The sequence below is a fragment of the Lathamus discolor genome, chromosome Z (genome assembly GCF_037157495.1).
Source record: "Lathamus discolor isolate bLatDis1 chromosome Z, bLatDis1.hap1, whole genome shotgun sequence".
Lineage (NCBI taxonomy): Eukaryota > Metazoa > Chordata > Aves > Psittaciformes > Psittacidae > Lathamus > Lathamus discolor.
In genome coordinates this window covers 86,064,499-86,080,570 of record NC_088909.1, presented here as the reverse complement: position 1 = coordinate 86,080,570, position 16,072 = coordinate 86,064,499, and the positions used below count along the sequence as shown (strand labels likewise).

The following is a 16,072-nucleotide window of genomic DNA, read 5'->3' as shown; positions in this document are numbered from 1 at the left end:
AACTTTTCTGCCTGATAAAGAGGGGCCCTATATGTATTAATACGATTTTCACATATTACCAGCACATAAAGATCTTGATTAATTGGTAAAAATACTTGATCAAGAGCCTTTCTACAACATCATTTTAAGGCCCTTAACATTTATAATATATTATTGTATTTAAGGAGCTTGCATGTGGATTGCAAAATTTAAAAATAACGTGGGAAAATCAGGTTTTAGCTAAATATTAAAAGTATATGTGTGAGTCATTTTACATACGAGGTTAATCAAAATAGATAGTTCTAGCCTAGCTTATTTGCTGTCCACTAGAGGGCAGCACCGCTTTTGTATCTGAATGCTGTAAAGTGAAAAATATATGCAGCATTTTCTTTGAAAAACAAACAAGAATCTTCTGAGCCGGTTATTTAAACAAAAAACATTTAACACTTAAAAAATCTAACCAAGCGGAAGAATATCTTTAATTTGAAAGATCTCTGAGGAGCCTTAATATTTTCATATATTTTTGTAAGGTAGCTTACTTTCTTGGAAGTAAGTAATTTTTTTCTGCAAATTAAAATGTATAGCCTGTTTTAAAAATTGACTTATGTAATTCTCAAATATTTACCATACTAAATGCCTGATCTTTAGGAAAAATAAAAAGAATAAACTAGATGAGAAAACAAAATAGATTGAGAATTACAGTGGTATTTTTGTAGATGTGAGGACCAAATATGTTGATTCAAGCTTTTAGCTTATTGAAGTTTTGGGGAAGAGGTATAAGTACCGACATACAAAAATGCTGGAATTTTTGAAGTAAAGGTAAATCTGGAGAATGATAAAAAGTTCATGCAGCATCTTTTTGAACATGTGTAGTAGTGCTGTGTATTGAACGTTAAGTTTAGAAAACTCACTTGCATTGCTGCATTTTTGTTAGAGGTGCAGCACAGCTGCTCACTGGCAGCTGAGGACAAACATAAAATCTATTTTGGCAATAGAACTATGAATTTTAAAAACGTAATACAGGTTTGACTGCAGTTTACCTTACAGTTTCATTATTTTATTAAAACCAAAAATAGTTAATATTGGTAACAACTGCATTATGGTAATGAGTTAAGTGTTTTGAACAATTTATTCTAAGATAGTATTAAAGTCACATGACATACTGGAAAAAATGTCAACTATAATATTATTTTTAAGGTAAATATTGATCAAATTTTATTAATAATAACCAATGTTAGACAAGGGGTTTTTTTTCCCAAGATATTAAAATTACCATGTTAAAAAAAAAAAATCCTTTTTGTGAGAATATTTCTGCTTATGTTTTAGCATTAAGCTTACTCTATCCCCAGGTCAGAACTCGTACATAGTAATGCTATTATGTATAGTTCTTTTTCATGTTTTCTACTGCTTACAAAGAGAATGATTACAGGTAATTAGTAATTTAGCTGATTTTTAGATCGAATGTTAATTATAGAGTCAAACCTGTACATGATAGAATTTATCAGAGTAAGATGAAGATTCAGAGTAATAAAAATGTAAATATTTTTGTTGTCCAATTAATAGACTGGAAGGTACTTCCAGTTGTTCATTCTTATATTTACAAATTGAAGACAAATTCACAGTAGGTTTTTTCCCCCCCTTTGGATATATTCATTGCATAACTTGATTACACATTTGTCAACTTTGGACTAATTATTTTTCTACAGCTAGGGCAGGGCATTGCATCTTCTGATTGTCTTTCTTACTAATAGGATTCTATCTGCTTCAGCAGGCAGTAATTGAAGGTTTCATGTACAAGATCTAAAGAAAAGGCAATGGAAAAAAAAAAAAGTTTTAGCCTCCATGGGCCATTGTCACTGTTTCTGGTAAGCAGTAGAACAGATAAAGGAAAAAGCTTAGCTTGAAAAGAAAAACCAGAGAGAGAGAAGAGCACCCGACAGGAGAGAATATATGTTTTAATGCTGTTGAATTATGCATAACAAACTTACTCTGCTGTAAACAGTTGTCCCAGTAGTGACCATTCAGGTCTAAATTTACTTTCTCAAATGTTGAATTTTAAAGAGCAGATTTTGAGTTACTCTGCTGCTGTCTATTCACTGGTGTGGAATTTTCATAACCTTTCCCCGTAAAATGCCTCTCCTGTAGATTGTAGCTATCCTTTGTTCACAAGTAAAGGGAAAAACTTGCTAGTCTGTGATTAGGCTAGTCATCATTGCAAAGCCGGTTTTTGGCATTTGCTGTCGCATTGTGACATTGAACTGTTGGATAGTTAAACTATTCTATGGTTAATACCATTGAATGATGTTAAACTATTGTATGGTTAAACCACAACACTGGTGCTCTGTCATTTCCCTTTATATCAACTATAAAAAAATATTTCTATATGATAATCATTAACAAATTTTATCTTCATAGAAAGTGACCAAGAATGTGTACTTGATTTTTAACTCCTGAAAGACAAGTGACTTTCTAAAAATATACAGTCCTTTCTTGATGTTGACTTAGAATTGATTCTTAATACATATTTCCTTATCTACTGAAAAGTACTGTATTTATGGAGAAATAATCTGTGAACTCCTCTTTTTTTTTGTGTGTTTTCATGTCACATAGCCTCAGAATGTTTAACATTCATTTAAAAGAAACTAATATATTTGGAAAAATATACCTCACATTGTTGGGTGTCTAATCTGTCTTGATTTTTTTTAAATGGGAAAGCTATTAACAGTTGCAAATCATCCTGAATATTTTTAATTAAGTAAAATCAATTTTATAATTAATATTATCACAGAAAGAAAAATAGAAAATAACTCCAGTGTAGCAGGAAGAACCATCTTCAAATTATTAGTAAATATTTGGTTCTGTTTTCTGAGTGCTATTCTCATTTATTTTCTTTTTTTTTTCATATTCACTGATGCATCATTTGTTGCAACAGAACCATGTTCATAATACAATGTCATATGCTAAGAGCTGTCCATAGGACAAGTCCTTTTGGACCTACAACCAACCACTTTACAAGATAGATTTTAATGTACTGCAGGGCCATTTCCAAGGCTTATTTCATTGTATGAATTCTGATAGGTTTTATTATCTTTTTGCAATTTTTTTTTAATTCAGATTCTAACCTTTAAGGCATTATCAACTTTCAGAAAAAGTAAAAAAATCATTACTGACCTTGTGGGGAAAATAAAGGTTTCTTGCAAATAATAAATATCTAGTATACTATTAGAGTGATGACTCTTTGCTGCTGAAAGATTTTTTTTTTTTTTTTTTTTTTTTTATGGCTTTCTGGTCTAAGCATTTTGCTGAGCAGAACACCCATTTTGGAAAATCCAGGTAGGCTTTTTAAGAGTAAGCATAGAAATGCAGTAACATGTACTTAGTTGAAAAAACACTACTAACCAAATCCTTCAGTGGCAGTACTTATAAAGTATCTAAATATTTAGCAAATCAGTTTTACTGTTAGTGTCTTCTAACTGAAGGTCAACTGCTGCTTCATCCTTTTATAACTCTGTTCAGTTTCAGAGATCATACATGCATATATGTGTTATTATTCTCCTTAGAAACAAATTTATCTTCCCTATTTTAAGGAACAGATTTTGATTTCTAGAGTTCAAAATCAGTGGTAAATCCATTGTGTGGTTGTTCGTCTATACACCCTTTTTAATGGCAAACTAAGTCATCGTGTATTGTTCCAGTTCTTTTTTTTGCACCAAGCGATTCCAGATCGGTGACCATTGATACAAACCAATTAGCCAATGGTTAGTTACGCATACTAATGCTTTGTGTAAAATCATCCCAGTATCAGACCCTTTGCATCTTGCAAACCACATACAAACTCACATTTTATTGATTTTATGTATTTTGTTCAGATGTATGGAAAAGTACTATTGATTCACTATGTGATTTTGCAAATCCACATGTAAAAATGCCATAGCAAAACTTATCTGTGATGCTTTGGGCCACCTTGGCTTTTGCAGACCGCTGATTTTGTATCACTTTCAGCTTTTAATAAGAGAGGGTAAAATCACGCCTTGAGGCTATGAAACACAGCGGGAGTGCCAACTACCAACCTATTTATGTGCATGCTCAGACATAATCTGCTTCTGTGTTGTCCCAAGACACAACTGTTAAGTAAATAAAGTGACTAATAAGACTATTGTTTCTATAATTATCCCTTCCCCCCTGTCAAAATCAACCAGAGAAATAGTCATCTTCTACATCTCAGTGCAAATAGATGAAATCATTGATATAACTAGCTAAGTAGATAATTTTTATAATAGTAATGTTGGTTTAGAACCTCATATTAAAGGGAGAGGTCTTTGAATGTATCTATAATCCGGACAAAAGAAATAGATTGACCTGTGATGGGTGACATTAGAGAAGTGCCCCGTGTTTCCTTAATTAGTATAATGTGTTATGAGATTTTGGTATGCGTATTCTAAAAAGAAAAAAGAGAGATTACTTCTCATTTAAAGAGAACCTGCTTCCTGCTTAAGTGGCTAATATTTTAATTAAGTCTAGAGTGAAGTTTTTTTGAGTATCTCCTGATAAACTCCCTCCTTTATGTTGATGGTAATTAAACAGATCCCCAAGGGCTTGGGCAGGCGCTTTGCAAGGCCCATGCTAATTGTGAGACATGAGACACTGACCAGTTGGTTTGCTCTTGAATAGCCCACAGCGTGCTGTCAGCCCAGCAGTTTGATTTTTCTGTATTGTGAGCTGTTGTCAGGGCTAACTGGGTCCTATTGTGGCTGAAGATGTTGCGCAAATTGAGGCAGATGGCTCTGATTCAGACACGTGTCATTCAGAAAGAGGAGAGGAGATTGGCCCTGCAAAGTGGGGTCAGACTGGGTCACAGACCTGCTCTACACTTGTTAGTGTTTTCAAAAGCCCATGCGCAGCAACTTTGTTGTTGTCAAGTAATCAAGGGAGGTGGGGGAGGCGAAGGGCAAGAAAAAACCCATGGTGCGCTCCTTGTGGAAGATGGAAGAGGAGGCTGTTGCCATCCTCTTCCTTCTCTTCCCGTCTCTTGGGCCTGGCTGTGCATGCAGAATGAATTAACAGGATTGACAGAAGTTCATTGTGCCTAAAATGGCTTTTCAGTCAATTGCGGTGCTTAAAAGGCTAGTTTTGCTTTTAATTCCGTGTAATTAGTGGGTTCTTCATGTCTTGGAATTTAGTAATGGTGCATTAAACCTAACTTTTGTTTATATGATTGGTTGGGCTTTTGGAGGGGTTTTATTTGTTTTCCATGATTTTTAAAAATTCTAAAATATTTATAATTATTGGCCATATTTTTATATTAAATATTACATAGATAAAGTCACAGAATAATTTGATGTTTTGCTGTTACCATCATTTCAAATAATTGTGTTAGATGTTTGTAACTTTGACTGGGTTTACTTTGAATTAATTCCTAAGATGGCAGGAGGATGCACATTTCTAGAAGTACAATAATTTTGCTTTTTGGAAGTGCTCTACTACATTTAACATAGTTACATTTTCTTTAGAACACCAGATAATGACAGTTATCCATAGGAAACTCCATTCAGCTGAATTCAAGTTGCCAATGTGCATGAGTATTATGGATGAATGGAAGAATCATAATTTACATAATTTTATTTAAATAGTGTTTAGTTTGTGCTATTAAATACACAATTTTGCATTATACTTTTTGTTTTTTCTTAAATGCAGAAATATTTACACAATGCTGAATAACTTCTATCTGAAGTATTTATGGAGGGTTTTATGGTTTATCCCCTGAAATGCATTAATGAAATTGGAGGCATTTTATTTTATTTGAGCTCGTTTAACTTTTCCAGAAAGAAATATTAGCAGTATTTGACCTTTAGATCTTCAGTGATTTTTATTTTTTATTTTTCCTTTCCCCTCCAGGTTTGCCGCTAAGACTGTGCACAGTGGGTCACTGATGCTAGTCACAGTGGAGCTGAAGGAGAGCTCTACAGCACAGCTCGTCATAAACACTGAGAAAACTGTGATTGGTTCTGTTCTGCTGCGGGAGCTGAAGCCTGTCCTGTCCCAGGGGTAACCTGCTTACATCTGGACTTCAGAATCTGGCACACAACAAAAGTGCCTGGCATCCACTAGTGCTGCCTTTCATTTATAATAATAGCCCTTCCATCTGGCAGTGGGGGAAGAATACACTCTTGACATTCTTGTCTTCTGCTTTAGAATGCTAGTGTGTATCTATCATGTACGCAAGTCCTTTCCTTTTTTTTCTGCTTGCTAACCAAAGAACATATATTTTACTGTCAGTTATCTGTGCTTTAAAATGTATTTCCCGTTTGTTCTGCCCTAGTCCTTCCCTCTCTGCTCCCTGCTCCCTTCCTTCATTACCTTTCTTCCCTAATAGTTTTCCCCATTTTAGTGGACAAATACTAGATAATAAAGTTCAAGGGAAATCACACTGCTTGAAAACTGAGTTAAAATGGCAGGTAGGTTCCAGCAATATAAACAACAACAATGTGGTTCAGAGAGGGCTTTTTGCATAAGTGTAAAAATACAATAGGTACAGGAAAACGGTGTTTGCTTTCTGGAAATGCTTGTAAACCTGAACTTGTCTATTAAAAACATTGTTCCCACCTACTGCCATTTTCTGAAATATTTCTGTTAAGATGCCAATAAAGTAATGCTATGAGCAGAGGCTTCCTCTTTCTTGTTTTGGTAGAGAACTGATAACAATAATCACTAGTATTGTATATAACTGGTTAATTAAAATAAGTACAAAGTAGGATGCTACATACACATCAGCTCTTACCGTAATTCTCTGCTATGTTGGATACACTTTTGTTAATAAATGAAGCCAGTAACTGCCTATTTTCAAATTGGCCCATTCATATAATACTGATCTAATTGTTAGGTGTATTACATGAAATACTATTAGGCTGTTGTGACAAATACTGTCATCTAGCTTAATAAGTTATTCAGATCTTTGCTGCCAATTTCTTTCGTAAACTGAGATTAAAAAGTCTCCCACCTGTGCTTCCACTCAACTAGGGCTGAAAGGAGCAACAGCCATGAAAACTTTGTTGCACCCAGTTTTCTGCCTGGAGCCTGTATGTCACTGATTTTCACCTTCCCTTCACATTCTGGTTACATGGTAGGACTGCAAATGCTGAGCTTTGTCATTTCGTATCAGTTCTCCTCACTTCCAGCATGACTTTTCCTAGTAACTCATGGCTCTGCTACAGATTTTTGTGTGACACCAAAAAGGTATTTTGACAAGAGTACCCTTGCTCTGTCACCAGGACCCTTGCATGGTCCTTTGATGCTAAGTGGTGTTGGTTTTGTTTAGCTTGCTGGGTGACAGGAAGTCCTGCTTCATCAGAAATGCTGCTTTGCTGCACACTAGAAAATTCTTCTAAAATTTTCTACTAAAGCTACAAGGTAGCTCCAACGTGTAGCAGAGTTTATTGGCAAATTCCGAAGAGGGGTAGGGTTTTTTTAGGCATGTAAGTAGCACTTCTGTGAGAAATTCAGTTCTAGGGTTTGCTAGCAGCCAAAATACATTTTTCAGACAAAGAAACAAGAATCTTTTGCCCTCAACAGGAATGTACATACTCTTAATCAACATTTAAATTATTTTCTGAAGTCTTAATCCTGCAGTTAGTTTTTTGTTGAACTGCAGTTCTCAAGTGTGGTGTAAAAGTTATTCAAACATGAAAAATTAATCATTGTGTAAGATACTGTCATCTCAGAGAAAATGCAGGTTGCTGTTACATAGTGTTTGATATTAAGGCTCAATGAGAAGGCAGTGAAAAAAGGTGCAGAACCACACTTCCTGGGAAAAGACAACTCCAAAAGCTTCAACCATGTTTGTAAAGGAGAAAACATGAATTGTTTTTTTCAGCAGTGTTAAGTCAAAGGAAAGCATATTAATACTCTCTAAGCTGCACATGGTGCTGAGTAATTTTTGCCTCCCTAGAGTAATTTATACCCTTCACTAGTGAAGCCCAGAAATGTGTATAGGATATTTGGGGAGTTTCTGGTATTAATTTACATATTTCAACGCTTTCAGACTTGGTCCAGTGGTTCAGTAACTCAATACAGGTATCTGGGCTGTGTGATTTGAAAATTCATGCTGTCTTCCCCAAATAGTAATTTGGAGAGAAACTTTATTTAAAGACAGATACTTAAATAGTAAAATATCGCTGCACATAATAAAGCTCTTCAGGAATATAAACATGAGCATATGTACATATTTTTAGAGTAGAAGTTGCACTCTGTCATAATTCAGCCAGTTAGCAGTAGTTAACAATAGCTCTTGGTTTTGCTGTGTGCTATTTTTATCCAATTTCTTCCATACTTTTCATCACTTACAGAGGCATATTATTAGGATGTGAAGTAGATGACTAGTCTAAATCGCAGTCTAGAATTCACTTCACAGTGATGTGCTTGTACCAGCTATCAGCAGCTCCTACCTCTGTGGGCAGGCTTTTCAGTCAAGAGCTGTGCACCGAGAACTACAAGCTTCTGCAACAATATGGACCTGGGCAGCCTTGGAACACAACTGCATGCACAACTCGGGGTACGGGAGCAAGGCATTGCAGGGCTGGTGAGGTGGGTTTTGCTAAGATGATTAGGGAATTATATCAAGGTCTAGTTTAGGGAGTGGAAGATGAGGGTTGATTACTTAAATTATGGACAGTTCAAGTTCAGTGGGGCCTTCAGAAGCATAGAAAAAAACAACTACAAACTGATATACATTGTAGTAATTTGGGGTCTAGTTTTATTAATTACTTATTTCACTTGTGCCCAAGAGAAGTAAAACTCAGAGACTCCAAGATTATTGTGATCTCATCCAAGCTTTAAAACTCATGCTGGTAATTATGGATTGAAGAATTATGCAAGAAGAGCAAGGGCAAACAAATGAAGTGAGAGATTGACAGTTCACCTGCTCTTTGCTCCCTGGTTGTTTCCACACACACACATGCCAATTTGTGAAGAGGAATAAATTTGGGTTGGTTTTTTTTTTCTCTGCTTCATAACTGAATTTTCTAATTCAGCTATTCCAAAAGAACACAAACCATTTGGAAAGAATAAGGTATGGAGAAGAGTTGTTACATTACTTTGGATAGCAGAATATAAATGTAGGCTTGATGTATGACAGTCAAAATAATGTTTTTTTCCTCTTTCACATTTTATGATGTTGTGTAAAAGGATATTTTTTTTTCCTGCTTACCCTGCTTTAATTCTAATAACTAATTTCTGAAGAAAAATAGCAGAAGTAGAAATAGGTCTACAGCTAGGAGCAAAATACTGGAAGATACAAATAGAATACCATGTGAAAGGATAGTGGAAATAATAAAAGTGTTTTTAGGGCAGGGACATGATACACTACATGAAATAATGAGTGGCATGGAAAAGATAAATTGGGCTTTCTTGATCACCTTTTCTACTAACTCAGGAACAAGGTGGCATTCTATAACATTTCTAAAGCAGTGTATGTAAATCGGAAGAGGGAATTAAGTTTTTTTTTCTCAGTTTTTGACTACAGCAGGTACTTAAGCTCTGGTCATCTGCTGTTCCAATATAACTGATGTTTGCTAAAAGGAACAGAACTGGAAAAATATATTAGCAAAGGAATATGCAGATATATGTTGGGTAGAATACAAAAAGCCGTAAGGGCTCTAAATCTTGATCTGAAGCTTAGGCCAATGTCGTGGTTTAAGCCCAGCTGGTAACTCAGAACCATGCAGCTGCTCACTCACTCCCCGCCTTCTTCCTTCCCCCACTCCCAGATGGATGGGAAGGAGAAAGGAAAGAATGTAGCTCCCATGGGTTGAGATAAGAACACTCCAGTAACTAAGGTATAACACAAATCACTACTGCTACCACCAATAATGATAAGTGAAATAACAAGGGGAGAGGATACAACCGCTCACCACCTGCCAAACGATACCCAGCCCGACCAAGCAGTGATTTAACCTTTCCGGGTAACTGCCCCCAGTTTATATAGTGGGCATGATGTGCTGTGGTATGGAATACCTCTTTGGTTAGTCTGGGTCAGGTGTCCTGTCTCTGCTTCCTCCTGACTTCCCCTACTCCATAGCAGAGCATGAGACTCAGGAAGTCCTTGGTCAGAGTAAACATTGGTGAGCAGCAGCTACAAACATCGGTGTTATCAGCGCTGTTTCCAGGCTGGAAGTCAGAAACACAGTACTGCACCAGCTACTAAGGAGAAAAATGACTGCTACGGCTGAACCCAGGACAGCAAATTACTGATATTTGCTGATAGGATGAATCCTTTTGCACATTTTGTTTAACAATGATCCCTTACCATAATTAGTTCTCTTTTTTTAAAATGTTCAATTACTGAACTGTCTAGTCCTGCATCCAATATCTTATGTGCTTGAATTAATTTTAAGTTAATATTTAAATGCCCTCACAAGGATTCCAGTAAGTTAGTTGAATCTTCCCAGGCCCATATCCAGCTTTCAGTGGGTGCCTGACACAAGCATACGAGAACCTGCGTTCTCCTCACTTTCTGTCAATTTGTCTTACTCCTCTTCCCTATATTTTTGTTGGGGTTTTTTTATCATAAAGTGCATGTTTTTATAGTTCTTATGTGTTACATTGAATGTTTTGTGGTGCAGACAGCAAGCTTTGCTGTGTTTGCACAGTGTAGTTTCATTGCTGATAGAAGCCTTTGTACACAACCCTGATAAAAGCAATGTTTCTGTTCAGGTTATTTTCCTATTATCTGTTATACTTGTGCTTTATGTAGCACAGTCCAATGAACCTGTTTGGAAGAGAAGGAGCTGACGAACACTGCATTTCCAGTCCTACAGCTGACTGATTTTGTTTCAGAAGGTACAAGGTGAACTACTCTTCAGTGACTGGTTAACTGAGCCCATACTGTGATCATACTGCCTCAAGTCCCAGTCCACTCGAATTCCTGTGTACATTCTACTGCATATACACATATCTATACAACAGTGTTATTCTAAATTCCTTTTTCACATTGTGCCCAGTAAAAGAGAGGGCAGCAATGAGTTTTACTGGCTTCCACCACTGCTTTTCCAGTCCTTTCCGGCCTGCTCTCACCCTGCCCCTGGCGACAGGCCTTCTCCTTTGCCTGTCTTCTCAGTTGTGGCTTTCACAGGAGAGGGAAGGGGACAGCAACTCTGTCCTTAGCACCATCTAATGCAGAATATGTGCTCTGAATGACCATCCACATCTCCACGCCTGACTCTGGATCAGCTGAGATCTGTTGGTTTCTCCTGGTAAGGATATAGACTAAGCACTGCAAAAAGAGCTTCCCCAAGAGAAAACGAGAGCTCTTCATGCACTTGGGTCCCCCTTGCCCTCCCGAGGGTGTGTTAAATTTTGCATTTTAAAAGGTGGCAGTGCTGGTGGATGCCAGATGGGTGGTGGGAAGGTGGTGGAAGTCTTCCCCTTGTACCAGGCACCCATTCAGCTGCTGCCATGGCAAATGGCAGCAGTTCAGGGAGATGGCTGGTCAAAGCAGGGGAGCACACTGGTGCTTCCAGTTGCCCCTCTGAGCTTCAGCCTTATCTGGGGCTGTGGGACGCCCACCAGCTCGGGCTCAAGGCAACACCTGGTGTCCAGCAGCTGTAGCAGAGTGGGCAAGGGAGGCACAGGGAGGGCAGGAGCCTTGCAAGAGGCAGAGTTAGATCTTCTCCTGCAACACAGCACATCTGACAACAATAGCTCCCTTGTCACCTCTAGCCACCACCAGCAGCCAAAGGACTTCAACATTCACAGGGCTTTGAGGCCTTGATGCTTTCAGCTGATACCAGAGTGGCCCCCAGTAGCTGGCAGGCTAGGGTGCATGCAGGTCAGCAGAGAGGCAGCAAGCCCCGCTCCCCAAACGGTGACTGGAGGCTTGCATGTAACGCACCTCACTGCAGGTCCCTCTCTTCACAGATGGTGTTTTGCACACAGAATAACTTGTCCCCGCAGCATTCATTGTTTCCTATCACTCTCATTTTGGTTTGACCTGATTTCATATATTTGCATGAGGATGTTTAGGCGTTTAGTTGCACTCTGCATGTGCACCAGCAATGCATAACATACCAGCACTTGACAAATCCTGTTTGGAAAGTAAATGGTATTCCATATGGCTTGAAAACATCAGTTGTGAGGGAAGTAGAAGAGATTAAAGAATTACCAATTCAGTTAAGTTTTTTAACTGGTTTTTCCAATTCTGGCAAAAAGCAGGTATCCCTCCCACTTGGTACCATCGGTTCCTCCCTCAGCTGTCTTTATTCAGATATTTACAGAATATTTGCAATTAATTATTTGAATTTGAATGCTTTGAATGATTTGGGTTTAAAGACCTCAGAAAGTTTCTGTGAGTCTGCAGTGTTTTGGTAGGATGTGTGGCTCTGACAGGGCTCAGAGCACAGCCCTCCAGACATTTGGATTTGGCACAGCTAAGAGCGAGTGCGCCCTGGTGAGACAGAGAGGAGCCCTTCCGTTCTTCTCCTTACTGTAGCAGCACCATGCCAGAACAGCACCAAAGTGGCTTCTTTTATCAGGGGCATGGGGAAAGGAAGGGCACCTCTTTGATACTGGTTCCAGAAGGAACTCTTCTGCTCCAGGCAGATCTGCAGGCCTCTGCCAGTGCCTGGGTTTTGGCAAAGTTAGTTGATGACTGAGCTTCGCATAATCGAAAGTCATTCTGATCCTGCACTGTGGTGTAATTACTTAAAAAAACATGTTATTTGATGATTAAGATTCTGGAGTGAATTGTGTTCTTTTGGGTTCTTGCACTGTTTCTCCATCAGGGACTTGGTTTCAGTGGTGTGCAGCTGCTGAAGCTGATTTACAGTGCTGCGGCTGTGGCTAGTCATAAATAAATCCTCTTATATAGTTGTTATGAACACCTGTTAGATCATCTGTCAGCAAAGCGCTGTTCACATTTATCATGGTGCGGTAGTTATTTTACCTCAATCCATTTCCGACTGACTCGGCCTCCATCACTGGATTACTATTACCACACCATAATCGCTCGTTTCCACTCCATGTTACAACTTGCAGATAAAAGATTTCACTACTTGGCCAAATTTCATAAATAAAGGAGCAGTTCAGTGCAGTAAAAGTTTATTTTTGTCATCATTTGTCACCCCATTATTCTATAAATCAAATGGAATAGCGCTATTGCTAACTCAGGCGTTGCTGTCAGCCCTAGGCATGGAAATGGTCCGTTTCTTCTTTTTAGATGAGATGACATGTCTTTCAGACTTAACTGGCTTATGGCTTTGTTTCACCCATTTTATTTTATCGGCCCTTCAGAAAAATCCTTGGGGACCAGAGAGACTAAAGGAATAAAATGGAATCAGAAAACACAGTAAAACATGCTGCTTTAGCTGTGTTATGTACATTTCCCACCCCCGCAGTCATTCATTTACAAACTCCTCCACAAAAATAATGGATCTGGATATAAACAGCCCCTCAATGCATTCTCTGGCTTTGTGCAGATTTTATTGCTCATGTCAAACCCTGGGACTTACAGGGCTCCAGAGAGGGTGCTTCAAAGTCCTGGTAATGTGCCTGTTCTTAAATGGACTTCCAACCTGCACAGGGTGCATTGTGGGGTTGTGCTTTTGTTTTGAAGATCTGATCTGAGGAGTTGCATTTTGGGGTCCAAAGAAGCACCTTTCTAAGCAGTTTCACAAACAGAACCCTCCGCATATTCTCCAGCACCTTCCGAGGCACAACTTCAGAGAAATGTTGTTTGACTTCTTTTTTTCCCCAATGATTTCTTAACTCTAGGTATAAAATCTGCTCCTGGGCCATGCCCTGATTTTTTGGCCCAATGTCCATTACAGATGCCTGGGTGTTTGCTTGATTTATGAGAAGTTAGAAGATGATTCTCAAGACTAAATTTTGAAGAATGCAATACTCCTTGGTTTAAAAAGAACTGGATAGGATGATGATAAAGGGATGGAGTAATAGAAAAGGGTTTATAGTTGATATTATACTTCTCAGTTGGTTCTAATTCAAGTTACATTCTTCATAGTCATTATGTAGCTCATAAATTCAATAAAGTGTTTTACTATTACTATAAAAATGACAGGAAGGGGGGTTTTTATGTTGTAAGTTTCGTTAGTTGCTCTTCCTGTTTTATGTTGAAGTTCTCAGGCCATTATGTCATTAAACTCCTTGGAGTCTGAAGGGCTCAGGCCTCTCCATTCCTTATTGCTGGTGCAGTGCCTGCTGCACGACAAGTATCTGTGTGGTCAGTGTCTGCCTTCCCTCATCTTCCTTGTTGCTGACTCTCTTCAGTTCCATTTTGGCACTGGTTTTCATTCAGTAGACCAGGTACCTGCCTTTGTGAGAAGGCAATGGGAGTTTCAGAGTGGCTTTGGCCCCACTTTGGATTCTGAGCTCTGTACGTCAGTTCTCACCTGTGGCAGAGCTACTCACACACAGAAATGGCTAAACCCTCTTACTGTAGTGGGTTGTGGGTGGCTGTAGGAAGAGCCTGCTGCCAAAAAGGAATGCTGTGCTGTGGAAATAAAATACCTCTGGAGAGCTCATCCTTCCCTTTGCCTTCCCAGCAAGACTTGTGACTTTTCTCCATCTATCTTTGCTGTAAAGTTGCAAGCTCATCTTTGTTCAAGAATCTTGTTCGGTTTGGCAGTGGGAAAATGCTTGCAAATACAGCCTTGTGCATTTACTGGGAGGGTCTCTGAAGGGAAATCGAGGAGGGGTTTTGCTTTTTCATTGATGAGGGGGAATTCTTTTTCAAAGGCACTCTGTGATTTCTGTTATTTCTGCTTCATTAAAGGAAAGAAGTGTCAAATATCCGACCCTGGAGCCTTTGCTTTCTCCAGATGTTTGCTTTGCACACAAATAATCTGCATGAAAAATGCAACTGCTAATTCAGTGGCAAGAGTGCATCAGAACCCTAATCTAAAACCTCCCAATCCATCCAGCTGTCTGGCATTTGCTATTATAGGGCACCAACAGAGAAATGAGGCTGTGGCTTTATCACTGCACCCGGGGTGACAACTTGATTTTCTGCTTTCACTGCAGGCAGCAGCAGCCCAACATGATGGGGCTGTTAATTTGTGCATTTCATGGTGTCTGTCAGGGGGCTGGGAGAGGAGGGTTTCAGGGGAAGGGAATGGAGCATGTCCCAGCCTCGGAAGCACCTGTCTGCATTGACGGCACAGAGCACTTCTTATTAGCGTGCAGGTCTCTAAATGCAGCCCCAGGATGACAGCCTGGCATTCCCAGCACCCACACAGTGTGACAGGCGCAGGCAGCCGGTCCCATTGTTTGCCCTTGATGAGCATGTCATTAATGGAAATGGAAGAAAGTGAGGGCCACATCAGTATTCAAATAGCCTCCATCCTCTCTGCCATTCAACCGCCTGGCTCAGGCGGCTGCAGATTTCCTTCTGCAGCTCCACTTACACATTTTCACAGATTTATTCCCATTGCATACAAATCCCCTCCATGTGGCTCTGGCCCCATATCCCCCCACTCCTTCCACATGCACAAACATGTTCTTCAGCGTCATCTGATGGCCAAAAATAAAGTGGGGATTCTCCCCTTCCTTGCTATTTTGTGAATTGCTAAGGTGTCATTAGCAAATACTTGCTACTGACAACCCAGGAAATGGAAGGTGCTATTATTTAAACTTGAAGCATCAAACAAGGGCCTGATGTATGGTTTGTAATGTTCTTATTTGCTCCCAAGCAGCTATTGATGCTTGTATCTGTGACCTGTTTCTTGATAATAGATTGCAATATATTTGTTTTGGAGCATTTCACCTGGTAGGTATGGAATAAGATTACAGGCAGAAGAGGAAACAACTAAAAAAATCTATATTCCTCCTTAATGACAGCCTCGCTGTAAACATCAGTAAACTCAGGCTGTTCTCCCTCAAAACCCTCTTTTAAAATTCTCTGCCTTGACAGTAGCTGGACCACGGGTATGACAGACAAACACCCATCTTGCTGGGCTACACCACTTTAGGCTGCCTGTACCCTTCTGATTTTGCACAATGCAGTGTGAGCTCTTTGGGGTCGGGTAGTATGTTGGCATTCTATATTTTGACACATTCTATATATGGACCACAGCAGGATGTGGGTTGA

The 16,072-nt window shown here is 39.0% G+C and overlaps 1 protein-coding gene across 2 annotated transcripts in view; it reads left to right on the top strand.

The window, feature by feature from the left end:
• Window positions 1–6,637, top strand: part of AP3B1 (adaptor related protein complex 3 subunit beta 1) — a 164,634-nt gene extending 157,997 nt beyond the window's left edge. For both annotated transcript variants that reach the window (XM_065661062.1, XM_065661061.1), the window contains exon 27: window positions 5,875–6,637. In XM_065661062.1, the coding sequence (XP_065517134.1) occupies window positions 5,875–6,028 (154 nt within the window). In that variant the 3' untranslated portion in view covers window positions 6,029–6,637. The remainder of the gene's footprint in view (window positions 1–5,874) is intronic.
• The last annotated feature ends 9,435 nt before the right edge of the window (window positions 6,638–16,072 follow it).